The 26621-nt window shown below is 46.5% G+C and overlaps 4 protein-coding genes across 5 annotated transcripts; 2 read left to right on the top strand and 2 right to left on the bottom strand.

Annotated features, from left to right (window-relative positions):
* Window positions 1–1300: 1300 nt before the first annotated feature.
* On the bottom strand, window positions 1301–2453 carry LOC105749401 (ubiquitin-like protein 5). 2 transcript variants are annotated; one of them, XM_031947482.1, is made up of 5 exons: window positions 2364–2453; window positions 2070–2129; window positions 1878–1961; window positions 1666–1703; window positions 1301–1421 (listed from the first exon to the last, which is right to left on the bottom strand). In XM_031947482.1, exons 2-5 carry the CDS (start codon window positions 2123–2125, stop codon window positions 1378–1380), a joined length of 222 nt encoding a protein of 73 aa, XP_031803342.1. In that variant the 5' UTR covers window positions 2126–2129; window positions 2364–2453; the 3' UTR covers window positions 1301–1377. The 2 variants fall into 2 exon arrangements, with proteins under 2 accessions (XP_031803342.1, XP_031803343.1); XM_031947483.1 differs by lacking the exon at window positions 2364–2453 and adding an exon at window positions 2271–2363.
* Window positions 2449–6852, top strand: FBXL12 (F-box and leucine rich repeat protein 12). Its single transcript, XM_031947479.1, has 3 exons — window positions 2449–2554; window positions 2699–2771; window positions 2903–6852. Exons 1-3 carry the CDS (start codon window positions 2469–2471, stop codon window positions 3725–3727), a joined length of 984 nt encoding a protein of 327 aa, XP_031803339.1. The 5' UTR covers window positions 2449–2468; the 3' UTR covers window positions 3728–6852.
* Window positions 6853–8039: 1187 nt separating this feature from the next.
* CHCHD5 (coiled-coil-helix-coiled-coil-helix domain containing 5) lies at window positions 8040–9036 on the bottom strand. The gene is made up of 4 exons (XM_031947480.1): window positions 8947–9036; window positions 8569–8709; window positions 8321–8471; window positions 8040–8202 (listed from the first exon to the last, which is right to left on the bottom strand). Coding segments are annotated over exons 1-4 (303 nt in total). The 5' UTR covers window positions 8949–9036; the 3' UTR covers window positions 8040–8193.
* ATP13A1 (ATPase 13A1) lies at window positions 9011–26499 on the top strand. The gene is made up of 26 exons (XM_031947475.1): window positions 9011–9479; window positions 10485–10574; window positions 10657–10847; window positions 12103–12175; window positions 12600–12755; window positions 12962–13031; window positions 13376–13482; window positions 13569–13698; window positions 14122–14177; window positions 14421–14547; window positions 14657–14794; window positions 14880–15000; window positions 15411–15568; window positions 15837–16012; window positions 16207–16317; window positions 16449–16574; window positions 16847–16955; window positions 23319–23518; window positions 23603–23699; window positions 23990–24156; window positions 24256–24370; window positions 24693–24889; window positions 25229–25371; window positions 25481–25592; window positions 25791–25934; window positions 26157–26499. The coding sequence occupies exons 1-26, from the start codon at window positions 9033–9035 to the stop codon at window positions 26265–26267; spliced, it is 3672 nt and encodes a 1223-aa protein (XP_031803335.1). The 5' UTR covers window positions 9011–9032; the 3' UTR covers window positions 26268–26499.
* The last annotated feature ends 122 nt before the right edge of the window (window positions 26500–26621 follow it).

Here is a 26621-nt window from a genome sequence, read left to right as displayed (position 1 = left end):
TTCTTTTCTAAACTGTGGCTCTGACCATTTTACCTGCCCTGTTTAGTGAAGTCCAGTGATTCCATTACCACCAGGGATGAATTATATAAGTTCCATTGTTAGGCACCTTCCTATTTTCCCAGACTTTGAATATATTAAACTGCTCCATGTACATCCTAACACTAGTTGACTTGTGGTTCTTCCAGCACTACAGCCCATCTCCTCTTTACCTTTTTATAAGGTGTTTCCCAGGCCTCAAATCCTTCCTATCACAGGAGGCATCTTTCAGTCCCTTCAATTATTAATGCCTTGACTTCTCAGAATCCTGTGTTCCTATCTTTTGTGTAGCAACTTATTATTTTTTTCTATCCCATCAAAAAGCAAGTTTGTTTTTTTGTTTTTTGCTTTTGCATCCTTAGCATTGAGCAAGATTTAATGCTCATTGTTGCCAACTTAGTGCCAACCCTCTACCCATCATTCCACTGCCTAAAATGCCAGGGTACTTCTAAGAGTTCAGTCTTCCTCATTCCATACTATTTTCCCTTTCTCTTAAACTTTGTATTTTGGCTCAGGACTTTACCTGACTTCACTCCTGATCACTGTATGTATGACCTCAGTTTTCCACATTCCTTGATCTACCAGATCAGATGCACAAATCATTTTGACTTGTTGGGGTTTTCTTTGCTCTGAGGGACAAAGAAGTGGCCTAGCTTTCACAGACTCAGGGATTCACATCATCCTTCCAAAAGAATATTAATGTCTTGGTTTGGAAATCAAGAGTAGAGACTGTTCTGCATACCATCAGACCCTTTTCATCCAGTCTTCAGTGGCTGAAGAGGTAAGAAATAAGCCAGGACCTTTGTTCTTGTTTTTCCTGAGCGGGGTGAAGGGATGGTGAATTTTTTCCCTTTTGTTTTGACTTTGATGTCTCCTCCTCCTGAAAAGTCAGTGCTGGGACCCTTGTGCTGCTGGTGTCTCACTCCTACTCTATATAGCAGGCACTCTGGTTCCCTTCCATTAATTTTGATCCTATTTAACATTTCAAGGAAGTGTGGGTCAATGGGAGAGGTTGTGCTTACCTGAACTATTGCAGCCAGTAACAATTTAGAAGAACAAATCGCTCTTTCCAATTTTATGGCATTGTTAGTTAGATTTAGTTAAAAACATCCCCTCTCCTTACCTCTACCCTCACCTTTTAAGGGTATCATAAATCACCTGTGTAGTTCCTCTTTCGTCTACTGCCTGACCAGGTGTCCCTCATTAAAACTTTCTAATAAGCATCTCATTTCTAGTCACAGCACAAAAACAATGAAGCAGCACCAACATTTAAATTACTTTTATTAGTGAGATTTTAAAAATGGGGGAGGGGAGTTGGCAGAATTAGCAGGCCCGCTGCTCCTACTGATAATAAAGCTCCAAGTTCATTCCATCGTGGATCTCATCTGACAGTACGAGTCATGGAATCTGAACAGCTGTCTTCTGAACCTCCTAGACCTCTCCCCCACTGCCTGAAGTGGAAGCTATAATGCTCCCAAAGGGTTAAGTCTTTTCTGGTCCTCAGCTGATTGGGGGGGGGGGGGAAGGCAACGAGAAGAAAGGCTCCCTCCCTATCCCTAAGTAGGAAAAAGCGTTCGCTGATAACCCCACGTTCCATGAGTTTCTTGGGAGATATCACATAAAGGATACAGTCACCCAGGGAAACGTGGTCCTTGAAGATCGTGTACCTGGATGGGAGCAACATCAGCGACGTCAGGGCCATCCCGCCTCCGTCCGGGCCTGGGACGTCAGTCCCCCCAGCCGTGCCCCCGGGGCCGCCCTGCCCCCGGGACCGCCCTGCCCCCGGGGCCGCCCTGCCCCCGGGGCCGCCCTGCCCCCGGGGCCGCCCTGCCCGCACTCACCACTTCTTCAGGACGATCTTGTTCCAGCGGGTGCCCGTCTGCGCCGCAATCAGTTTCTTCAGGTCTCCTATCGTGTCATCCGTGCTGGGCACACGTTAAGGGAAGAGCAGAGAGAGCCGGCCCGCGACGCCAACGCCCCCCCCCCCCCCCCCCCCCCCCCCCCCCCCCCCCCCCTTCCCACCAATAGGATACTTGCACTTCACACGGACCTTCTTGCCCAGCCGGTCGTTACACACCACCTCGATCATGGCTCTGGGGACGACAAAGGACCCGATCAGTCCGAGGCCGGGTGCTTTCCTTCGGTTCACCCCGTTCTTGGACGATTCTCACCCCCGCCCTGCTGCTGCCTGAGGCCTCTAACACCCCGGGAACCTCGCCCGGCCCGGCGCTCACCCCGGATTTCTCCGCAGCTCCTGGCTGTGAGTCACTCCCCCTCGCCCCCCCACTCAGCCTTTGCCCCGGGCCCTTAATGAGGCAAATTCTCACCCTTCCGCCTCCAGACGACGCAGCCCCTTCCTCACTCCGCACGACAACACCGCCCACACTTTACGGCCCCTGGAAAGCGGAAGCGGAAGCTCGACTGGGGTTGCGATGGCGACGGCTTCGGAGCTGCCGGACTGTCTTCTTGTGGAAATTCTGTCGTTTGTGCCTCTCCGGGACCGAATCCGAAGCTCTAGGTACTGCTATGCCCGGCCCCGACTCCCCCGGGGACGCCGCCTCTTTTCTCTTTCGAGTTCTCCGGGCGGGGAGCTGGGACTGGGGATGGGGGGGGGGGGTCTGGCGGGCCTGGCCCTGACTTCTCGGCCTACGCTTCTCCCTAGGGTGTGTAAGCGCTGGCAGAGGCTGGTTCTGGACAAGGCTCTCTGGAAATGCGTGGATCTGAGTCCTTACGTGGTAAGGCCCGGGGCTGGGGTTCTTCGGTCCCTGGGAAGGGGACCCTCGCAGGCCCGGGGCTGGCGGGAAGCGGGGCTTTTGTTTGGGGTGTTGGGGACCGGCCTCGGCCATCTCCCACCTCCCCGCCACAGGTCGAGCCCAACGTGCTGTGGCAGCTGATGCGGCAGTACTTCGGCCCGGGGGTGAGGTCGTTCAAGATGCGAGGCCGCCTGCTTTCCGGGCCTCGGGGCGCGCTGCTGACCCCCGCCCTGCTGCAGGCGCTGGGGAAGCGCTGCTCCAACCTGGCGTACCTCAGCCTCATCGAAGAGGATCTCCGAAAAATCTCCTTCTCCTGCCTGCCGACGACTCTTCGCTACCTGGATCTGCAGTGGTGTGAGCTCCCCCAGACCTGGTTTTCCTCAGGGGATGACCCCGGCTGTGTGCCCCACCTCGAGCACTTGGTGCTGGACCGGGTCCCAGCCTTCTCGGACGCGCAGCTGCTGTCCCTGTCCCACTTCGGGACGCTGTGCTCCCTAGTGCTGAGGGTCACCTACAGGGTGACCTACCAGGGGTTTCTTAATGGTTTGCCTGGCCTTAGCCACCTCCAGCGTCTTGAGCTGTGTGGGTGCTCTGTGCCTTCTGATTTGACCCTGCAGATTGTAGGAAAAAACATGCCCAGACTTAAGGAGCTGAGGGTGACTGTAACTGGGCTCACAGCCCAGGGGCTGGGTCATATAAAGGTCATAAAGCCCTTAGAGCTCCTGGGCCTCATGGGACCCCCTTGTACCCTAGAGGACCTCTCAGTCAAGGACATCCTCACTTTCTGTGTCTCAATGCCTAATCTCAAAACCCTCAGCCTTCAGGGCTTGCGATTGGAGTCAAAGGAGGAGGCAGTCCTTAAGGAAGGCCTGACCCACTGTGTGCTCACTGTAGAACCACATCCCCTGGAAGGTGAGGGATTGGAAAGCCTAGCCTAGTAGCCCCTCACACCTTTACACCAGAAGTATTCAGGGTCTACTCAGACTCTTGAGGTGGTGGAATCAAGGGACTCTATTGCTAGGTGAGTTTGGAAAAGCTGTTTTCCCCCTCTCTGCACCAAATTTACTTAATCTGTAAGATTTCAAAAAATGACGTAAGTCCCTTCTAGTTCTAAATCCTCTAAAAACAGAACTTTTGAGTTCCAAGAACTTCAAACATATATACTTATGGGGTTCAGAAAGGGTAGAGGCTTGTGAAGCTTCTCAGAATATCCCCCTCTCCTCCCTCTCTCCTTCTACTCTCGTCCTTTCTGCCAAGCAGGTATCCTTGGTATAGAGGGCAGCAGCAGGCATTTATGGTCAAGCATTGCCCAAGAATGAATCTGAATTTTTGATAATAGCATTCAAGATTTCCAACCTAGGGTGGAATGAAAGTGTTGCAGTAGAGCTGATATTTAGGATCTTTTCTAGTTTCCTGATTGGGGCTAGTTGCTGTGCCCTTCTTGTCTATTCTATTCTCACTCCTTGGTTTGGCCTTGAGCAAAGTAGCTCAACCATGAACATGGGCAAAAAGTACCAGGACTCTCCTTAGGGCCTGGGGGAGAGTACATGTCTACTTCACCCTCTATTCCTTACCATTTGAATTGGAAAACAATGCCCTAAAAACTTTTACCCTTTTGTTTATGAAATGTTTATCCTTGGGCTTGCTGCCATGATAAATAGTTGCCTCACCTGGCTTATAATTTTAGGCAGGATATAACCTTGTTTCACTATACAACTATTTCCCGCTCCCTCTCTTGTGACCATCTTTTCTAGGATACCTACCCCAGGTATTTCCCTTCTGAAACCACAAAATTACCCCTGCTGTAGTTCTTAGGAGTGTCTACCTACTTCTCTATGTCCCCTTTTATTATCTCTGTAACTTTCCATATCAAAGTACCTTTCTGCATTAGAATATGTGCTTCTTGTTGAACGGGGCTGTCTTCATATTTCCAGTGCTTAGCTGTGTAATATTGTGACCAAGGCTTTGGGACACATTCTTTCAAAATGACTAGATCTTTGGCTCAGCTCTTTATACACAAATACTTCATGCCTCCCAATCCCTGCATTATTCACCAATTGAGTTTTTGTTTCTTTGACCCCAGACTGGTATTCTCAGTAGTATCCTGGGCTTTAAGTAAGTGATGTAGGCTGGATCTGCTGTTTGGGGGGCCAGAGGGAGTTTTTTCCTGAGCCACCAGTTAGGTTAGAATCTCTGAAAGAGTTCTTTGATCTGGCTACCAACAATCATTTATTAAATGTATATTACGTGCCAGCACTAGAAACAGAAGAAAATGATAGTGATTCAAATCCAAGTGAGACCCTGCTCTCAAGGAGTTTGCTTTCTGTATAAAAATATAACATACATGTATAAGTAGATTGTCATTGTCGTCAGAACTGGAAGAAATCCTGAAATTACTTTAACTTTATAAGTAGCAAACTGACTTCCCTGGCTTATTGACTGATGGAGAAGGGGGCAGGACAGGGAGGGACGAGAGACTGTAAAATCTATTGCTAGCGATTTGATCACTTTGATCTACAGAGTAAGAGGGTGACAGAAAAGTCCAACATGTCTGTATAGAGAGCTCCTTAGTCTTAACTGAAGAATCCCCTCAAAGGATAGAGGTGCCTGGCAGAAGATGGAGTAGCTTTTACTCCCTCGGGAAGGCCCTTCAGAATCTGGAGCTGATGGGGCCATGGGGAGATGTCAATGGATATCAGGAGTGAAGTCATAATATATTTGAAAATCAAATTTCTATACTCCTTCCTGTGTTTCTGTCTACCTGAAAGACAAGAAACAAAATTGGGAGAAATAGGAATTTGAGCAGTTCACTGTCTTGGAGTGATGTTCTAAGTTTGGATAGGGACAGAAGATGGCTTGTTGATTAGACTCTTCCTTACACTGGAATAATAAACTTGGAAGACTACTTTTACATTTAATATGGGATGTAAGGTGGGGAGTTGTAAGATTTGAGTAGCAATCATGGACTTAGACACTAAATTGTTTTGAAGATGTGAATTATTGGGAACATAAGACATTGAGGAATCCTATAGAAAATCATCCCCATCCCTCAAAAATATGTGGAGAGAAGGGGTGGGTACTAAGTTTTATAGTTGGTAGGACTGTTCCACTTTCTCTGCTCTTGTTCCAAGCTTTCCAGTTTGAATTAATCTTTTAAAAAATTCTCTAAATTAGGACTTTGGTCCCGTTTCAGAGAGCAGGAAACTGGAGGCCAAAAGCTGAAACAAGGTTTGCCCCCAGGTAACAGTATTGTAATTGTTATGACTTTTCTCACATACTGTGGTCAAATTTTGGGGGAGGGATGATAATCAACTATGAAAGATTTGATTCTTCTCTGTGGTTCAGCGATTCAAAGCATTCCCAATAGATTTTGGACAGAAAATGCCATCTGCATCCAGAGGGAGAACTGAGGAGACTGAATGTAAATCAATACATGCTATGTTCACTTCTTTTTAAAATCTCTCCCATGGTTTTTCCCTCCTGTTCTGAATGTGATTTATCTCTCAACGTGATTCCTCTCTCAATGTGATTCATAGAGCAATGTGTGTTAAAATAAACAAATTTTGGGTGGGGGGAGGGGGGTAGTGTAGTGGGGGAATCTGCTTTTATCTCTTTGCTAAGACTATTTTTTTCTGTCTTGAGACCCTGAAAGCCCATATTCTGATAAGCAGCTAGGGGTTAGGTTATGGATGTAATTGACTTGTTTGGGTAGGTAACAAAGAAATCCCTATTAGACTATCACAAATGGAAGGGGACTTGGAATTATTTCTGAAAGTTTGCCTAAGGTTACACAAGTTAATAAACTTGGGGCTAAAAGTCGGGTGTCTCATGTCCTACACTATTTCTCTTCTATAAAAAGCTGTCTCTAACTTCCTTCAGTGACTCTACAGGTTTGTTATCCTAAGGATTTCCCTAAACCTTCCAAGACCAGCACTGAGATTCTCCAAAGAGCCTCCTTGAGAGCCTCACTGGGAAGATGATCAAGTGCCATATGCCTATTAGAACATTTCTTTGTGTGTAACTTTTTCAGATTGTGAATAAAAATGTTAAAATCTGTGGACAATTCTAGTACCAGTTTTCTTGTAACTAGCCCCTCTTCGCTTACAGAAATGTAGATGAGCCTTGAGGTAAATCATCGGCAATTGGGAAATTATGGGTAACTGTTCACAGGCAGGGAAAAGGGACAAATGACATTAAACAGAATTGGATGAATTTAAGATTTTCTGAAGCAGAGGAAGTGTTAAGATTTAGGCAGGAAAGTAGGGTGAAGACAGTTCTTAATGGCAGAATAGAGGGAATAAAGTTATTTGTGGAAGTGATGGGAGTGACCAACTAGAAGTACTGGGGAGCTAAAAAAGAAGTATACCATACCACCATATTGTGGTATGGTATAAATGAAATTTGGAAACAGCAAACTTGGATGCAAATTTGAGGTCTTCCATTTAAATTACTTGCATGATCTTAGGCCTAACAATTCACAAGTAAAATGGGCCGCCCATAGAGAAACTGGGTTTCTCTTCCCAGTACAGCCTCAATAAGTAAATACTATGATCATTTGCTGGGAATAAGCGGTGATTCTTTAGTTTATGGGTTACAAAATATGGCTGCTAAGATCCAACTCAAATTCTGTGAAACAGATTAATCTCCATAGGCTTTAGTCTGAAAAACCAGTCAGAGTAACCTTTTAAGTTTTCTTCCAGATCTAAATTTGCCTTTATTCTTTTTCCCTATCCTAGAATGGATTTTAATTTAGATGGTGACTCCCAATCTCATACCGAGTCCTATGGTATGAAATGTAGTTATTGAATAGTTAGAAATTCCCGCTTTGTTTCTGATACATTAGTAAGTAGCAGAGCTGGGAATGAACAATTCTAACTCAAATCCAAATCCAAAATTCTGAACTTTGCTTTAGTTTTCTCACTTTACTTTAACCTATTAGAGGTGGGAACAGGAGAAGAAAAGCATAAGGATATTCCTGATCCAGCTCAGTTTCCAATATTAGGAACATGAGGCTGTGATTCAGAAGTGATCCTGACACTCTCACACTCTAGATCCAAGTGTCCCTTTGGCTCATGAAGTTACAGGTCCAGTAATTCTCCAGGTGAATAATATTTCCATTTAGTTTTTCCAAAGAAAACAATTCATAAATTAAAAAACAAAGCCAGTTTTCTTTTCTTATGCAATTACCCTAAAGAAGAGGTTCCCTTGGCTCTTGAGGCCAAGGTAGAAGACAAGTTTTTGAACCCAGAGCTCGATACAAATCTTTTATTTGGATTCTGGGGCGCGGGGGCTCAGCATTGATTTCCACGGTCAGCCATCTTCGGCCAAGCACTGTCCATCGGTTCTCCAGGTAAAGTCCCAAGTTCACGTATGCGCAATAACTCCATGGCCCAAAAAGAAGGGCTCATTTTGACTGTGGAGGAAAACGACGGCGGTCACTTATCCGTCCTTCCCTCCCAAGAGCTATCTCGAAGCTCGTTGGCGGGGCCCGGATCTCTGGCCCACCCCTCTCGGAGACCCCGGCTGCCCACCTCGGCAGGCTGCTGCACCTGTTCGGCACACAGCAGGAATCGCCGCACGTGCTCGGAGCAGTTGCCCACAGCAGCTTCATTCTGGCGGAGACACAGCTCAAAGGCTTCAAAAGGCTCAGCGCAATCCTGACGGATCTGACGGATGATAGGGCTGGAGAGAGGGCGGGAGAAGGGGAGAGAAGTTACAAGTCAGGAGCGGCGGCCCGAGCCCCCGGCTCCGCTTCCCTCCCCGCTGCCCTCTCACTCACTGGGAGGAGGTGCACTGCGCGATGCTCATCTTGAGGTGGTAGCAGTCCCGCTGCCACGACTGCGGCTTGGAAGCCACGCACTGGCCATACTGCTCCAGCTCCCGGCCGCAGTAGCGCGCAGTCACCTCCAGGGCCGCCTGCCTGCAGGAGGGAAGTCGGAGAAGTGGAGGCAGCTCCGCCCGCAGGGACGGGGTGCCGCCCACAAGGCGGGGCTGGGGCGTGGGGAGAGGGGAGGGCAAGGCCCGGGATGGTTCCTCGAGGCCCAGAGAGGACGAGCGCCTGGGTCTCCCTAAGTGGAGGAAAAGGAAAGGGGAGAAGGGAGGGCCCCAGTGGGCTTCCCGGCTCGGACAGTCCGACGCCTGAGCTCTCGCTACTTACATCTCGTTGCCGCCGCCGCCGCCGCCACAGGTGCTCGAGGTGCCTGGAAAGGCCCAGGGTTCCTCCCCTTCCGGTCACGGCTGGTGATGGCGGCGTGCAGAAGTCGCGGAAGGGGGATACCGGAAGTGAGCCGGCGCCTGTCCCCGGAAGCGAGTGCCGAGCTGAGGAAGATGGCGGCAGCGGCGGGCTCGGGTGGCGGTAGCGGCCCATGTCGGGGGCCGCCGGCTGCGCGGCCGCTCCTGCTACCCGCTGGGCCTGCATTGGTGGCGGGTGGCGACGAGCTGGTGGCCGCAGTGTGGCCGTACCGGCGCCTATCCCGTCTACGCCGCCTCACGGTGCTGCCCTTCGTGGGACTCCTTTACCCGGCCTGGCTGGGCGCCGCGGCCGCCGGCTTCTGGGGTTGGACGGGCGGCTGGACCGAGCCCCCGGAGGCAGCTCTGCTCACCCTGGCAGCCATCGTGCTCGCGCACGCGCTCACCGTCCTCTCTGGCCACTGGTCCGTGCACGCGCACTGCGCGCTCACTTGTGCTCCGGTAAGTGCACGCGCGCCCGGGCGGGGCGCGGGGAGGGGGGAAAGAAGAGGGGGCTAGTGTAGGGTGGACTTTGGCTAGCAGCAGTGGGGGGCACGGCCAGGCACCTCCCCAAGGCCACGTCCTTTTCCGTCTCCTCCTAGGCGGCCCTTCCCCGCCTGCCCCTGGGCCTGGGTGCCGCCGGAGTGGCCCCCCCCCCCCCCGGCGGTCCCCGTTTCCCTCGAGCCTCCACGTGGTGTGTGTTACCTCCCTCCCAGCGCATTCCCCGGCCGGGCGGAATTCTTGGTGATCCCCACACGGCCTGTCCCTTTCCTCCGACCACCTGGCCCGGGGGACAAGTCCCTCCCGGTAGAGCGGAAGTTGTGGGGTGAGCAGAGCTGGTGAGGGAGACTTCCTGGCTCTGGGCCAGAACTGTGTCCGGGCCGCCACTTGTAATCCTAGTTTAATTAGTCTCCACCCTCGTGGCAGATCTGTGGCGAGACCGACCGGGCGCTGGTGGGATGCCCCTGTGCGGTAGCAACAGCTGGTCTAAAGTCACTTCACTCTTGGTGTCCCCCCACCTGTTCTGCCTCTTAGCCGGCTCAGGTGTCTCGCTTGGAACGGGCACCCAGCGTTGGGCCTGACTACTCACTGGCCTTGTGAGAAACTCTAGAGCGCTAAGAACAGAAGAGCAAATGCTTACTCGAAAACTAGCCTTGAGTCGTTTGATATTCCTTGTCCTCAGACAAGGAGAATGTATTCCCCCAAAAAGGGAAGTCCTGGAGCTGAGAAACAAGGGGGAAGATTTGCTGCCAAAAGGAACAAATCAAGATCTTTCAGTCCTAGAGTTGTGGAGATTGCTGCTGAAGAATGTGAGGGAGGGGTAGAGCTGAAAAACCACGGGGGAACTTGCCTCTTTTTCTTTTGGTTTTAAAATGGTATATTTGTTTTCCCAACACTGGACAATCTAGGACTCAACTTTATGCCCCAGATCTCTTTTACCAGGCCCTAAAGTCTTGTTATTTACAGGAATATGATCACAGCAAAGCAACCCTGGTGAAGGTGGTCCCAACTCCCAACAATGGATCAGCTGAGCTTGTGGCCTTGCATCGGGATGAGGTAAGGGTTTCTGGAGCCACCTGGTCCCCAGGGAGATTCCCATCCACCACACACACATAATAACCCAGAGCTGTTCCTCCAGGGAGAAGGTGGGCAGGAAGTGCTGTCCTTTGAGTTTCAGAAGATCAAATACTCCTATGACAGAGGGGAGAAAAAGAAGTTCCTTCCAGTGTCCTTTCCTGTGGGAAACCCCTTTTCCTGCTACCAGAATGCCCGGGGCTTTCAGGAAGATACAGAAATTCGAGCAGCTGAAAAGAGATATGGTACCAACAAGTGAGTTTGCTCACCGTGGAAAAATGATCTTTCCTGAGAGGACTTCTTATCTTTTCTATATACTGTTAGTTTTCCTTGGTACCAAGCTAATCCTTGCCTTTGAATTGGGTAATATACTTCTCTTCAGGAGTCCCATCAAGTCTTTGCCTTCGAGTGCTCCAGATTGATGATTGGCAGGTCTCCCTTATTCCTGGTAGTTGCTTTTCTAGTTCATCCTGTGCTCGAATGTCAGACTAATCTTTCCAGAGCACAGAAGTCATACTCAGCATCATCATATGTATTCTCTGGGTTTCTTGGATTCTACAGTGACACTCCTGGTAAACTTTTTTTTCCCCCCGGAGGCAATTGGAGTTAAGTGACTTGCCCAGGGTCACACAGCTAGGAAGTGTTAAGTGTCTCAGGTCAGATTTGAACTCAGGTCTTCCTGACTTCTAAGGGTGGTGCTCTACTCACTGCACCACCTAGCTGCCCTGGTCATAAACTTTTTAATGACTTTCTATAGCCTATGAGCTCTCTGCACTCCTTGGTCTTGTGTATCAAGAAGTTGTTACAATCTGACCTTTACATATTGCTGTTCTCCTCTACAAATCTTCCATCTGTAACCAAACTATATCCTTATTCTCCCTCCACCCACCCCAAATACTGCGAGCATTGCTCATCTTTTCCTGCTCTTCCTTATAATTACCTCTCCACAATCGGAATGTTTTCTTTCCTTGGTGTTTCTCTAAATCTTTTCATTCTTCAGGACCCAGCTAAAAACCCACCTATTTCATGGAGATTTTCTAATCACTCTGTCCTTTTGTGATCTCTTTCTCCCATCAAATCCTCAACAATCTCTACAGTTAGCATATTGTGCCCTCTATTTTTCTCTTCATCTTTGAAACTCACCTGGCCAATCTGACGTGAGCTCCTTGAGGGCAGAGCCCATGTCTTACTACCTTTATCCCCAGTGCCCAGCATGGTGCTCTGCAAAAGATAGGCTTCCATAAGTGTGGGTTGGGAATGAAAGTAAACTGAACAGCAGACTCGGCCCAGGGAGAGATTTACTTTAGTTATTCTAGGGGCAGATTAGCACTTATTTTTCCTAACTCTCAGACTGGACTAGAAGTTGGAAAGACACATCTCACAAGATTTTCAGCAGCTGGAGCAGTTGTTGAAGTGGGGGTTTCATCTGATTTGGGGGGGGGTGCTGCCCTGCCATCCTTCAGAAGCCTGATGTTTCCTGGTGGGGTTGGGGGGCTGGTCTCCTTTTCAGGGCGGAGATGGTGGTGCCTGAGTTCTCGGAGCTGTTTAAAGAGAGAGCCACAGCCCCCTTCTTTGTGTTTCAGGTAAAGGTACCTCTGTTGTCTCTGAGGTTCAGCCCCTGGTGCTAGGGCTGCTGTGCATGCCCTCTCCTCTCCAGTCCAATCCAACAAGCATTTATTAAGCACCTACTATGTACAGGGCACCGTGGTAAGCACTGGGGATCAAAAGACAAAATGAAAAACAGTTTCTGCCCTCAAGGAGCTTACATCCTATCAATGCTTATATTTTCCCTATTAGTTCACTTGGGGGAAAAAAATGAAACCTTGTTCAACCCTGGATTATTTGACAGGCACCTTAGTTTGAGGAATAAGCAGGCCAACTATTTTCCCCATCTTTTGAAACCCCTGCCCTACCCTCCCAGGGGTCAAGGTTCTTTTTCCTGCCATAATTTTTGCAAATAAGACGGAATAAGCCTGATTGATCCCTGTGTCTCCTGATACTCCCTAGGTGTTTTGTGTGGGGCTATGGTGCCTAGATGAGTACTGGTACTACAGTGTCTTCACCCTCTCCATGTTGGTTGCCTTTGAGGCGTCCCTGGTACAGCAGCAGATGAGGAATATGTCAGAGATTCGAAAGATGGGCAATAAGCCATACATGATCCAGGTATGATATAGGATGAGCTAAACTAGCTCAGCTTTATGTGTAACTAGCTTACCCAAGAAGTCCTCTGGGCAAAACTCAAGGGGAGGAGTTGGTGGTCTGTTATGGGCCATAACATATATATGGCTATTGGATTAAGATTGGAACTAGATGAAGATTTGAACTGTTAGTTGTTCCTTATTCACCACCATCGTATCTCATTCTGGCAGGTTTATCGGAGCCGAAAGTGGAGACCAATTTCCAGTGACGAGATCATACCTGGAGACATCGTCTCCATTGGTAACATTTTGGGTGCAAAGGGATCCAAGTTCCCAGACAGCTTCTTCCCTCCTCCCCTCTGTCCTCCCGACAGTCTAGATCTTATGTAATCTAGTCATTTCCTTTTCTATTTGAGGGAACCAAGACTTGGGTAAGGGGCTTCTAGATGATGGTGTGTCACTTTGGTGGTAGACGAAGAAAAAGAATCCACATGTAACACTTGTCCTTGATTGTCCTGAAATACATTACTTTCCTCCCTGTCCTAGGGACAACTGGGCCTTCTTGTTTTTTCCTTGTGTATGGTGGTCAGGGAGTTGTGATTCAAATGAGCTCTGTCTCCTAGTGATATCCCTCTTTTCCAATAGGTCGCTCCCCACACGAGAACCTTGTCCCCTGTGACGTGCTGCTGCTTCGGGGCCGCTGCATTGTGGATGAAGCCATGCTTACTGGAGAATCAGTACCCCAGATGAAGGTGAACCAAGAGAAATGGAAGTCCAGCTGGGATGTGGGGCTTGGGAGACAGTTAAGTACTGAAGCTCACTAGTGCTCTTATTGCAGGAACCAATTGAGGACCTGGACCCAGACCATGTTCTGGACTTACAATCTGATTCACGCCTCCATGTTATCTTTGGGGGCACCAAGGTTGTGCAGCACATTGCTCCTCAGAAAGCCACCACCGGGCTGAAACGTAGGTTGCTTTCCACCTCCCATATTGGATGACATACCTATTGGGCATTTCTCTCTCCTTGAAAAATAGCTCTTGGCTGATGTGGTTCCCTGTTGCCCCAGTCTGGGTCTCACACTCTCACCAGTTTTGATCTGTACTCACAGTCTATGCAGCTTGGATGGGTTTAGGTGTGTGTATGTGAACAATAATGAGCTGATCTCTGAATTATCCATGCTTCTGTACTCCATAGGACTAATAAGGATAATCAAAAAGGTTTTCCCAGCTTCTCAGTAGCTCATGTTTTTCTCACTCTCTGAGTGATAATGTAAAGTATGTGACAGTTGGTAACAGATACTGGGTAAATGCAGGATCTGCAGACGGGAAGAAGTTTCTCCTTCCTCTGGAAATCACACAACCTTTTAATTACCTGTTTGCCTCCTGCAGCTGTCGACAACGGTTGTGTGGCCTACGTTCTAAGGACTGGCTTCAATACATCACAGGTAACAACTGTATAGTGAGGTGGGTGGGAGTGTGATGTAGCCATAGGTTCCAAATGGGGGAGCGGGGAAGAGGGAGTCTTGTCTTCCAATTATGCCATCGGGCTATATAAATCTTTGCCTTTGATTTAAGGTTTGGTCCTTGAGACCAAAAGAAAAAGAACTGCTCTGCTCTATATCTGAAAAAGAGCAACGTTCTTCAACTGCACCACCTATTTCAAAGAATCTTTATTTTGCCTCTTCCAGGGCAAACTGCTTCGCACCATCCTTTTTGGAGTGAAGAGGGTGACTGCTAACAACCTGGAGACTTTTATCTTCATCCTCTTCCTACTTGTCTTTGCAGTTGCAGCAGCAGCATATGTTTGGATTGAAGGTAAATGGCCCTGTTCTCTGGGCCTTGAGATTTGGCCAGGCTTGATTCACATTCTTTGCTTTGACCCTGACCCTGATGATGCAGACCACGTTATCCGTTTCCTACCCAGGCACCAAGGACCCCAGCAGGAACCGATATAAGCTGTTTTTGGAATGCACTCTGATTCTGACCTCAGTTGTGCCCCCTGAGCTTCCCATCGAGCTGTCTCTGGCCGTTAACACTTCTCTCATTGCTTTGGCCAAACTCTGTGAGTAGTCCGGGTGAGTGTGGGTGGGTAGGAAGAGGCTGACCAGCCAGCCCCAGAGACCTTCACTCCCTCTTGTTTCCTGCAGACATGTATTGCACAGAGCCGTTCCGGATCCCCTTTGCTGGAAAAGTTGAAGTGTGCTGCTTTGACAAGACAGGCACCCTCACCAGTGACAGCCTTGTGGTTCGTGGTGTGGCTGGGCTCAAGTGAGTAACCAGAGGAGGGTGATCTGTGCTGGGGGAGGATGAAAAGCCTAACCCAGGACTGAGGGCCCTTAATGTCTTATGTATAGATGACAATATGTCAGTCAAGGACATAACTAGAGTGGTCTAGGACAGATTCTAGTGCCTGTGGTAGAGATTTGTCGTTCATAGTCCAGATTGGCATGTCAGCCTCAGTAGAGAGCTTGTTCAGTCTTTCCTATCTTCCTTAGCTCCCTGATTTCTTACTGTTCAAGGCTTTCCTTAGGAAAGCTGGCTCTGAGGAGCCTGACTAAGGATATCAGATGCCTAGCTATCCCTTTGGGAAAATACACTCGTTGGGTGGGAGGTTGGGAGAAGCACGTGCAGCCCTGTCTCCACGCTGTAACCTGGCTGGCTGTTTCCCATCGTTGCAGAGATGGGAAGGAGGTGACGCCAGTGTCCAATATTCCTGTAGAAACACACCGGGCCCTGGCCACATGCCACTCCCTAGTGCTACTGGATGATGGCTCCTTGGTAGGAGATCCTCTAGAGAAGGCCATGCTGACAGCTGTGGAGTGGACTCTTACCAAAGGTGAGTAGGCACTTGATGTTGCCAGTTATTCAGGGGACTGTTTTGGGAGTGAGCACACAAGAATGAGTTCTCCTGTTGGAATTAGAATTTATGTCCAGGCTGTGGCTAAGGGGGTGGAGGTTCAGGTTGGTTCGGAGCAGCCTCATTGGAGACCACAGTAGCAAGGCTGGGAGGCAGTGGGATGTGAAAGTGGATTTGGGGTGGAGGGGTGGTATCCTTGCTGCTTAATGAGTGAAACCCCTCAGGACTCCTGCTTATTTGTTTCCAGATGAGAAAGTTTTCCCCAGAAGTATTAAAACTCAGGGACTGAAAATTCACCAGCGCTTTCATTTTGCCAGTGCCCTGAAGCGAATGTCCGTGCTGGCCTCCTACGAGAAGATGGGGTCCACTGACCTGTGTTACATCGCTGCAGTGAAGGGGGCCCCTGAGACCCTGCATCCCATGGTGAGCACCACCCTGGTGCTTTCCCACAAAGCTGACCATGTATCTGAGACAAGAGAGGCTCAGGCACTACATTGGCACAGCACTCTTATTGGTCTGGAGTATACCTGGGGGGCTTCTGGCCTGTAATATAGGTGGCCAGAGACCTCTGTGGGTGCGTTGGTCAGTTTGTAATCAAGTTTTTCTTTTTCTTCTAGTTTTCTCAATGCCCAAGTGACTATCAAAGCATTCATACTGAGATCTCCAGGGAAGGGGCCCGCATCCTTGCTCTGGGATATAAGGAATTGGGCCACCTCACTCATCAGCAGGTATCCAGCCTTCCCACTCTCCTGTGGCATAGACTAGTAGCTCTGGGTATAGTAGTAGTAGCTGCCTTGGTCTGTAGCTCAGCCTTATCTCCACTACTTTAGCTAACCTATCTTCTCTGACTTCTGCTTAGGTGCGAGAGGTCAAACGTGAAACTCTGGAATGCCACCTGAAATTTGTGGGTTTCATCGTTGTCTCCTGCCCACTCAAAGCTGATTCCAAAGCTGTGATTCGGGAGATCCAAAATGCATCACACAGAGTATGGCTGCTTCCTTTCTTGAGATCTTTAACCTTGTTCTATGTCTGGCCCTTTTCATACTTCTTAGAAATTATAGAAACAGAACTAAAAGGCCCCTGAGAGGCCATGGAATCCAACCTTCCCAGGCTTATCAAACTATCTGAGGCTACATTTGAACTCAGATCCTCCTGGTAACAGGCCCCTTTGCTGTATTGATTGTGCTACAAGCTGTCATTCCCCCCTCCTAGATCTTTCTGGATACTCCCCTTATAAGCCATAACCTGTCCCTCCAGGTGGTCATGATCACAGGTGACAACCCGCTCACAGCCTGTCATGTGGCCCAAGAGCTGCACTTCATTGAAAAGGAGCACACCTTAATCCTGCAGGCCCCCACCGAGAAAGGTAAGTTTGGGATTCTGTGCAAATGACAGGATGTCCCCCTGTGGCAGGAAGCAGTGTGGTCTACCAGTAAGGTAGAGCAAGATTGTGTCCTGAGGAGCCTCCTACCGGGCCACCCCAACTCTGGTCAGACTGCTTGTTTACCAGATTTAGACTAACCAATCTCATCAGTTCTTTATTCTATATGTGGCTCTTGAATCTCTTTTGGATCTCTGTGGCTAGAGAAATGATGCTCATATGATTCAGTTAAAGTCAGTATTGGTGTAATTTATGCTGAGTAACTCAGAAAAGTGGTTTCAGAATAATTATAACTATTTATTAAACTCTTACTATTAGCTGAGAAGATACATCATACCTATACTCGAAAAGCTGTCAGTCTAGTAGGAGGAAAAGATAGCAACACAAATCAGATTGGATTTGTCCTTTAAAAGGATTAAAAAAAAAAAAGTGTTCAGTAAAGTTATAAAGAGGAAAGTCGCTGCCAACCAGGCAGGTGCTGGGAAGATGTCTGTTAGAGGTGGCATTTGAACAGGGCTGAAAAGAAGTCAGAATTAAAAATCCAAAGAGAAAGAAGATATTTCAGGCTTGAGAAAAATCTGAGCAAACCCATTGAGGTGAGAGCACAGCATGTTTCAGGAAGAAGAGAGTTATCCTGGTTTAATTTGAAACTTCCTGTGTGAAGAACAATCATAAATCATATTATGATTTGGATGGAACCTCAGAAACCATCAAGTTTCAGTTTTGCCTAAAAAAGACCCTCTAATTAGTCTGTCTATCCTCTGCTTTAAGCCTCTAGTGAGGGAAAAGCTCACCACTGTTGCCTATTCCAGTTAAGGACCAATTCTTGATTTTTAGAAAATTTTTTTCCATATGTGAAACTGAAATTTGTTTCTGTAACTTGCACCATTGTTCCTGGCTTTGCCATCTGTAGCCATACTGAACAAGTGATAATACTTCCTCATGATAGCCCTGCAAATCCTGGAATACAACTTCCCCTTTCTCCCTTTCCAAGTCGTCTTCTCCATGCTTAGCCCTCATTTCCCTCAAATCCTTTCCTGTGCTGACTTCTAGTCCCCTCAGTCTCTTTGTTGCCTGTCTCCTAGAGACAGTGACATGTCAGTGACCTTCCTAAATAGTGGTGCCCACAATTCAACAGTACTCTGTGTTTGATCAAAGTACATTGAAGCCAGATTGTTCACTCACTCTGGGTCTTGCGCCACTGAATAATGAAGCCCATGTCAGTGCTTGTTTTGTTTTGTTTTTGACTGCCAAATAACACTGATTCATTGTGTTTGATCCCTTAAGATTCACAGATTGTTTTCACACACCTAGACATTCTTCCCTATCTCATGTTTATGAAATGAATGTTTTTAATCCCATAGAAAATAATACATTTATAAATCCTTGTTAAATTTTGCTTTATTGAATTTAGTAACCAAACTATCAGAGCTTTGTTAATTACCCTTCCTGGTTTCATGGTCAAGTTATCGATAAAAATTTGAAGTTGTCCACGACCAAGGCTTGAGATATTAATACTGCCAGGTTTTCATTGGCCCATTAATGGATAGTGAGAGTCTTTGATTTCAGCCAGTTCTGAGTCTCCCTGTCTCTCATCTCTCCCAAACATCTTTTGCCTCTCACCTACAGGACATGACTAAAAAAGTCAGGGGGAATCAGATGGTAAAAAACTAAAAGTAACCTTAGTTGGTAGGCATTAGGAAGCCACTTGCAGGTGTTTTAGCCAAGAAGTTATCTGGCCATCTTTATGCCTAAGGAAGGTTATTCTGGAAGCTGTGCCTAGACAGTTTTGGAAGAGACTGGTTGGAGTTGGGAAGAATTCTGAAGGTATCACAGCATTGCAGGAAGGTAGAAATGAGGGTCGGTCCTCAATGAAGGCTGGTAGTACTGGAGAGATAAAGGGAAGAGAAAAGATTCAGGAAGTGCTGCAGAAGTAGACTCAGTGAAATCTGGTACTGGACAGACAAGAAAGAGAGGGATGAATAGCCCTTAAGTTATGAATGTGGAAAACTGCCTGTGTTGTGACGCTGCCAATGCCAGAAGGGTCGTCTAGGAAGTGAGATAAGTTTTGTTTTAGATGAGTTTAATTTAAAGTGCCAATGTCAGATCCAGTTATAAATACCTCAAGGCTATTGAAGAAGATAGTTTTGCTTATGGGTAAATGACTTAGAATCATTACCAGCTAAGTGTGGATGATCCTCAGATCTGTGGTCCAATTCTCGATGATCTCATCAGTTCCCAGTGGTTAAATTATCATCTCTTTGCAGGTGACTCAGAGCTATATATCTGATTGATCTTTTTTTTGAATGCCAGCCCTTTGTTTGAATCTTTCCATTGGGATGTCTCATAGGTATTTCAAACTCAACATGTTCAAAGCAAAGCTCATTTTATTTCCTTCTAGCTTTTCCTGTTTCTGTGTTCGGTACCTACTCTGCCACTCACTTAGATTTATAACCTTGAAGTCCTCCTCAAGGCTTTCATTTAGGTAAACCACCTTCTCCAACAGCTTCTCAGTTTCTAGGTCTTATCAATTCTCTCTCTACAATGTCTTCCTGTTCATATCCTGCTCAGCCTGTTTCAGATCTTCATCACATTTAATTAATTATTGGTCTTCCAGTTTCCATTCTTTCCCACCACTGCAGTTCATCTTTTACACAGCTTTTAAACTTCTTATTCTTAAAGCATAGATCTGACCATGTCATTCCCCTCCTCACAGATCTGTAATGGCTCCTTGGACTGCCTCTGGAATTCAATACAAACTTTTCAGCCTGACACTTGAAGCTTTCTACAAGCAGAGCTCCTCCATGTACAATCTTCCTGTTACTTTCTTTCACACAATCTTCTTTCAGAATCCCTTTCCTCAGAGCATACTTCCCACCTAAGCCTTTTCTTGATTCTCTCTTGCTGTTGGTACTCTCTTCTCAAAGTTCCTTGGTGTAATTTTGTATATGTTTTGTATTTATTGCTTCATAAATCTTTTGTATCCTCCTCTTGTAAAACTAAGCTCCTTGAGGTCTGGGAATTTTATCTTTGTGCATGCATGATACTTTGTGCGAAGTTAATGCTTTAGTAAATGTTAGATAAAACTGAATAGAAACTAGCAATAGAGTACTTGACCTTTTTAAGAATAAATTTACTCAGTTGCAAAATGAAGTTAAACATAGTGGTAAATGGTCTGATAGTCTGATTCTAAGTTTGGTCTGGTGACTTGTGAAGATAGATGACCAGAGACTTAAATGCAAGGAGAGAGGATAGTATAGTAATCCAGACACACTAATGAAGACTTACACTGTGTGATAGGATCGGCAGGGTTTTGTATTTGAATATATAAAAGGATGGAGGAAAGGGATAGGGGTGACAGTGGTAGAAACCCTTAAGTGGATTGATTGGGTGGAGTTGGAGTAAAAAGGGGAGATTATAATCCTAAATTTAGCCATGTACAGTTTTTGTGATGCCTATGGGATATTTAATACAAAAGATACTTAATAAATTCCTTCCCTCTGCTAGTCATTGGCATTTATAGAAAAAACATCCCTGCACTCGGAGAACTTATATAAGTAAATACAAAATAATTCCAGGGAGGAGAAAGCTTTAACCTAGTGATGGTTAGTAAAGGCTTCAGGCAAGCACAGATTATACTGGGCCTTAAAGGAAGGCATACATTTCTGGAGACAGAAAAAAGGAAGGAGGGAGTTCTAGGCATGGGCAGCTGCAGGAGCCATGGCAGGGCCAGAGGGGAAAGGTTGAGGTGAGACCAATTTGGCTATAATAGAATTTTTGTGATTAAATAAAGTGAAATAAGTTTGGAGGCAGATTGTAAAATAATCTTATTTTTAATTCTGAATTTAGCCAACACCAAATAAAACGAACATTGCCACATACAAAGTAACATTTAAAAAAAAAAAGAAAGAAAATTGTACACGAAACTATGAATTTCTGTTTTCTGCAACTTTTCCTTGTATGTAAATCATTTTAACAGGTAGCCTTCAAAGCTGTCCTGCTTGTCTGTTTCCTTCTGGCATTCTCTTTAGTGTACTTAGTGACCTTTTGTTTGTTTCTTTTTTTTACAACCCTATTTTTTCAAAATCTTTTTTTCTCCCCTTTGTCATGTTATCTGGGTAAATTGCTCTTACCTCATTCTTTATCAGTTCATACAAATCTTCCCAGGTTTCCCTGAAACTCCCTGGGAAAGACTTTAAATTCCTAGGCGATAAGTATTTTAGCTTAGAAGTAATAACCACTGAAGATGTTTTAACAAGATAACAATGTTAATCCTCTGATTTAGGAAAAGGATTTTGATAGCTCAATCAAAAATGAGTTAGAGATTAGAGATTGGAAACAGCACAGAAATCTTTGAGGAAGCTATTGCAGAAGGAGCTCAGGCTATTGGAAATAATTCAAAAGAATTGGAATGGGTAGATTCAGGTGTCTTCTTTATAAGGATGTTCATTGAAATGCTGGAAGCCAGGAAAGGATAGAGGAGTTGCAGGACCAAGCCTTGGAGGTCAAGCCATAGGTGATGATCCAACAAAGGAGGCTGAGAAGGAATGGTAGGGAGGAGAACCAGAGTGAAGGGTCCCAAAAGTTGAGGGAAGAGAAAGTAGTCCAAATCTATAGACATAAGAACTAAGAAGGGTTCAAAGAGATAGAAAATAGAGTATAATCTTCTAGGGGAGAAGTTTTAGATTGAAGGATGAAGTTAAAAGCCAGGTTACAGGGAAGAGAGAAATAAGTGGGATAGCATTAGTAGAGACTATAGGCATAAATAGCTTTTTCTAGATATTTGTTTCTGTAGGAGGGGAAGACACATGAGATGATAGTTTAAGGTATAATCAAATGAAACCTTTTTTCTATGAATAAGGAGATTCTGGAATGTTTGTAGGCTGTAGAAAAGATGCCAGTAAATGAGAAGAAGGGATGAGTGGAAGAGTGGGCTCCAGAAAGAATTGAATAGATAAGAGTTGGGATCCGGAGCACAAGTAGTTGATTTGAAGGATTTTAGCTGAAATGGGGGAATGGGGAGATGAACAGGCTTGCAATAGGAAGCTTAACTTTTCTCAATAAAGTTAGAGAGAGGTAGAGGTGATGATAGTAGAGGGCTTGAAGGAGTAAACAGTAGTCATAGTATATATAATGTATACTAGTATAATAGTAGTATAATAAAACAATAAATAAGAAAAAAGTTAAAGAATCCTTATAAAGACAGTGAAAACCATTTGCCAGTCAACATAAATTTGTAGTGAAGATAGTTCACACAATGGAGTGAGTTTGTCTAGAGGTATTGGTTAGAAATATGAGAACTTGCTTATATGTATACTAGTATAATAGTAGTATAATAATAAAACAATAAATAAGAAAAAAGTTAAAGAATCCTTATAAAGAAGTAGTTTCAGAGAAACTTACGAGACTCGTGTCAACTTAGGCAGTGGGGTAAGTAAAACCAGGAGAACATCTGTACAACATTGTAAAGAAAAAATACTTTTGGAAGATCTAAGAATTCTGGTCAAGTCACTGACCAACCAAAATTCCAGAAGCCCAATGATGGAATGCTGTAGTATGAGGATGGTTTTTGAATGAAGTCAATGAGGGAGTTCATTGTGCTAGATTTTACATAATCATTTGTAAATTTTTTTATTAAAGCTTTTTATTTTCGAAACATATGCATAGATAATTTCCAACATCCACCCTTGCAAAACCTTGCGTTCCAAATTTTTTCCCTCCTAACCCCTACATCCCCCTTCCTTAGAAGACAACCCAACATATGTTAAACATTACATGATCGTTTATGAGGGTTTTTCTTTTTCTTGCTTTTTTTTTTTTTTTTTTTGAAGTGGAAGGGGATTGATGAGAGAAAGGAAATCAGCAAGAACTGACAAAAAAGAACAAAGGAAAAATAGGGTAATTAAAGCATTTTTTTTAAGTGCACAGAAGAAAACAATGAAGGCCAGAAGGAAATATAGATGAGCATAGTTATTTGGTTTATTAAATATATACTTGAGAGGGCAAGCTGCATGTTACGAAGATTCACAGTTTCATGTACATTCCTTTTTTTCTGTTCTTTTTGCAAGTGGAAATGCTCGTTTCCTTTACAAGAAATTTAAAATAAAGGAAATGTGGAAACTTGAGTCCAAGGAAGGAGATAAAAATTTAGGAATTATTTGCATAGTGATGGAAGTTGAAGACAAGGAGATTGTTTGCTCATCTGAGGTTAGAAGGAAAGGGAGCCAGCAAAGAGGTTATAGAAGAAAGGCTTAGGGACAGGAGAACCACTAAGGCTCATAGCATCTCAAAGGCCCCAAAAGGAGAGCATTCCCACTTAGTTACCATGTGGCTCCTGATGTATTGCAGGCTCCGAGTGGCAGTGGCAGTCCATTGATGGCACCATCACCCTCCCACTCATCCAGAGCTCCACAAAGGAGTTGACTTCAGATTACGCATTGTGCCTCACAGGAGATGGCCTTGCCCACCTCCAGGCTTCTGACCATCATTACCTGCTCAAGCTCATTCCCCACGTACAGGTGTTTGCCCGAGTTGCTCCCAAACAGAAGGTGATCTTGGAGCCTGGCTAGGGGTTGGGGAGAAGGGACCATTATAGGCTTTCCTCTTGCTGATCACTCCCCCTCCTGTCCTAGGAGTTTGTCATCACTAGCCTAAAGGAGCTTGGCTACGTAACCCTGATGTGTGGGGATGGCACCAATGATGTTGGGGCATTGAAGCATGCGGATGTGGGTAAGGGAAAGGGTGGTGGGTGAGACCCCCAGTCTGAATAGGGAGTCATGTATCTACCTATCTATAGAGCTTCTAGTGTAAGGGTGTGGGGGACAGTGGGAACTCATTGAGACAGATGGAAGTTTCAGGTGGCATGGTGGATTTCTAGGAAGTATATAGTAATGACTAAGTTGTGTGGCTGTTCCTTTGATCAGAATACTTCACACTCTTCCCCAGAGTCCCCCAATATTTTCCATCAGGGAGGGGAGGTGCACATATCCTCCTTTCCCAGCCTTTCTTGTACCTTTCAGGGGTTGCTCTATTGGCCAATGCCCCAGAACGGATATTTGAAAGGCGTCGAAGGCCTAGGGATGGTCCCAGTGATGGGAGACTCCCTCTGAACAGTGGCAGCGTGAGGACGAGCTCCAGGCTGGTTAAACATCGGCCTGCACGGGAGGAGCAACTGAATCTGCAGCGAGTATGTGAGATGGCCAAGGCAGTCTAAAGAAGGGGGGTCGGGGTAGGCAGTGGGTCCCTCTGAGCCATGACGTGGGCGTGTTTGTTTCCTTATCTGCAGGAGCGACTCAACCAGGTGCTAAGAGACCTAGAGGAGGACCATGCCCCTGTTGTGAAACTGGGAGATGCTAGCATAGCAGCCCCTTTCACCTCTAAGCTCTCGTCTATTCAGTGTAGTGAGTATCCAGGCACATATGGTTACTCACTCTTCCTGACCTCCCCTTACTAGTAAAGACCAACTCCTCATCCACTGTTCACTCATTCATTCTCCCTAAGCCATTTTGATGCCCAACTGCATCCCTGCCTCCTCCTGGATTGACTCCTAATACTAGATGATGCTTCACTGCTGTCTTTTCAACCACCGGTCCAGTGCTGGTCTTATCTTATTCCTTCAAGGACAGGAGTTGGTTTTTTTTTTTTTTGTTTGTTTGTTTGTTTGTTTTTAAATGTTAGCTCCTCCAACCCTGACTGAGATCCTTTCCTCTTCCTTTCTTCCAGTCTGTCATGTCATCAAACAAGGCAGGTGCACTCTGGTGACCACACTACAGATGTTTAAAATCCTTGCACTGAATGCGCTCATCCTTGCCTACAGCCAGAGCGTCCTCTACCTGGAAGGGGTCAAGTTCAGTGACTTTCAGGCCACTTTGCAGGGCCTGCTACTGGCTGGCTGCTTTCTCTTCATCTCCCGCTCCAAGGTTTGTGGAGGTGATACAGGCAAGCAGATAATCATTGTGGGAGACAGATGGGGGAATACGCCTGGTCTATATGGAGCAGAACTGCTGCAGTCAGTACGGAAAGGATGGGGGTCAAAGACAATTACAGAGAGTTGTTAATCCTGTGAAGTCTAAAGCACTGTCCATGGTCCTGGTCAAAATGCTTTAGAGGGCTATGGGGCAAGGGTTAAAGCCTTCTGAAAGAGGTGAGTTGTAACTGAAGGAAATGGGTGCATTCCCTTTTTGCCCTTGGGAGTCTGGGTTTGTCCTGCTTCCTTCTCTCCAGAACAAGGATGAGCAGAGACCTTTCTAATCCCCCAGCCCTTGAAGACACTGTCCCCAGAGCGGCCATTGCCCAATATCTTCAATCTGTACACCGTCCTCACCGTGCTCTTGCAATTCCTTGTGCACTTTCTGAGTCTCATCTACTTGTACAAGGGGGCTCAGGCCCGGAGCCCTGGCAAGTGAGTAGTTGTGCCTTCTTCTTTGTCCTCCCCCTAATAACTCTTTAGAGAATGATGTCTTCCATCCTAATCCATGTCCACTGAGTACTAATCCTCCCTTCTTCTCTAGGAAAGAGGAGTTTGTGGATTTATACAAAGAGTTTGAGCCGAGCCTGGTCAACAGCACTGTGTATATCATGGCCATGGCTATGCAAATGGCCACTTTTGCCATCAACTATAAGGTGAGGCCTCTCCTACTGAATTGACTCCATAGGATCCACTCCAGCCCTCTAGGGCCCCCAATTTTTACCAATGTTCCTCCCCCTATAATACCAGTCCTGGGAAGACCCTAATTCTCACCAAAACCCTACCCCACTGACTACCCCGAGCCCCAGGAGGTGGTTAGGGTAAGGGGTTTGAGTGACCCTGGCCTCCCTCAGGGTCCCCCATTCATGGAGAGCCTTCGGGAGAACAAGCCCCTTCTGTGGAGCCTTGGTATATCCACTGCTGCTGTTGCTGGTCTCCTGTTGGGCTCCTCCCCTGACTTCAACAGCCAGTTTGGGCTTGTGGACATTCCTGTGGAGGTAAGGACAACCTCCATTCAAGCTAGTTCTGACTCTGGTGCCCCACTTTAGTCCTTTGGAGTTTCCCCTATCCCCCCAGTGAACACTGACCTCTTAAAGCCTTATAGTCCAGACCCTTGGCATTCTTTCCATCCCACTCCATTCCCCCAAGATCCCAGGGAAGTTTCTAGTAGAGTTAGCTGGATTTTCTCCCACTTGTAACGCTCTTTCCACATCTTCCAGTTCAAGCTGGTGATTGCTCAGGTCTTGCTGTTCGACTTCTGCGTGGCCCTTCTGGTAGACCGTCTCCTTCAGTTCTTCTTGGGGAGCCCGAAGATGAAAGTGCCTTCATGAGCCTGAACCTAAGGCCCTCCTTCCCAGGACCATGGACAGGCGACCATGTCACCCCAGGATGGGGGCCTGGATGAGCCCAGACTATAGGGAGGAGCAGTGACCACCCCCTGCCCATCAACATTCTAAGTGATGTTCTAGGACAGACTTAAGTGGGAACCTTTTGTACTGTGGCCCCCTGCTCTGTTCCCTCCCCCTTTGGTAAATAAAGCGTATCAGCGTATTTTAAAATTAACATGAGACTCAGCTGTCTGTTGTTATTGTGGGATGAGAGATTTAGAACTCTTCTGAGAGGAGTTCCCGGATTTGGGAAGGGGGGGTGGGGAGGGCAGACAATGCAGACAAGTGAAGCTACCT

Source organism: Sarcophilus harrisii, chromosome 1 (assembly GCF_902635505.1).
Source record: "Sarcophilus harrisii chromosome 1, mSarHar1.11, whole genome shotgun sequence".
Taxonomy (NCBI): Eukaryota; Metazoa; Chordata; class Mammalia; order Dasyuromorphia; family Dasyuridae; genus Sarcophilus; species Sarcophilus harrisii.
Note: the sequence above shows the minus strand (reverse complement) of the source record. Positions and strands in the feature narration are given on the sequence as shown.

Bases quoted from the DNA above. Each gene is read 5' to 3' on its own strand.
- LOC105749401 (XM_031947482.1), bottom strand. From the start codon at position 2,125: ATGATCGAGGTGGTGTGTAACGACCGGCTGGGCAAGAAGGTCCGTGTG. The intron at 1,704-1,877 runs GTGAGTGCGGGC...GCTCCCATCCAG, and splicing joins AAGATCGTCCTGAAGAAGTG to GTACACGATCTTCAAGGACC. The intron at 1,422-1,665 runs GTATCCTTTATG...TCGTACTGTCAG, and splicing joins CCACGTTTCCCTGGGTGACT to ATGAGATCCACGATGGAATG.
- FBXL12 (XM_031947479.1), top strand. From the start codon at position 2,469: ATGGCGACGGCTTCGGAGCTGCCGGACTGTCTTCTTGTGGAAATTCTG. The intron at 2,555-2,698 runs GTACTGCTATGC...GCTTCTCCCTAG, and splicing joins GACCGAATCCGAAGCTCTAG to GGTGTGTAAGCGCTGGCAGA. The intron at 2,772-2,902 runs GTAAGGCCCGGG...TCCCCGCCACAG, and splicing joins TGGATCTGAGTCCTTACGTG to GTCGAGCCCAACGTGCTGTG.
- CHCHD5 (XM_031947480.1), bottom strand. The intron at 8,472-8,568 runs GTGAGTGAGAGG...CCCTCTCTCCAG, and splicing joins GCGCAGTGCACCTCCTCCCA to CCCTATCATCCGTCAGATCC.
- ATP13A1 (XM_031947475.1), top strand. From the start codon at position 9,033: ATGGCGGCGTGCAGAAGTCGCGGAAGGGGGATACCGGAAGTGAGCCGG. The intron at 23,519-23,602 runs GTGATCTTGGAG...CTCCTGTCCTAG, and splicing joins GAGTTGCTCCCAAACAGAAG to GAGTTTGTCATCACTAGCCT. The intron at 24,890-25,228 runs GTTTGTGGAGGT...CTAATCCCCCAG, and splicing joins TCTTCATCTCCCGCTCCAAG to CCCTTGAAGACACTGTCCCC.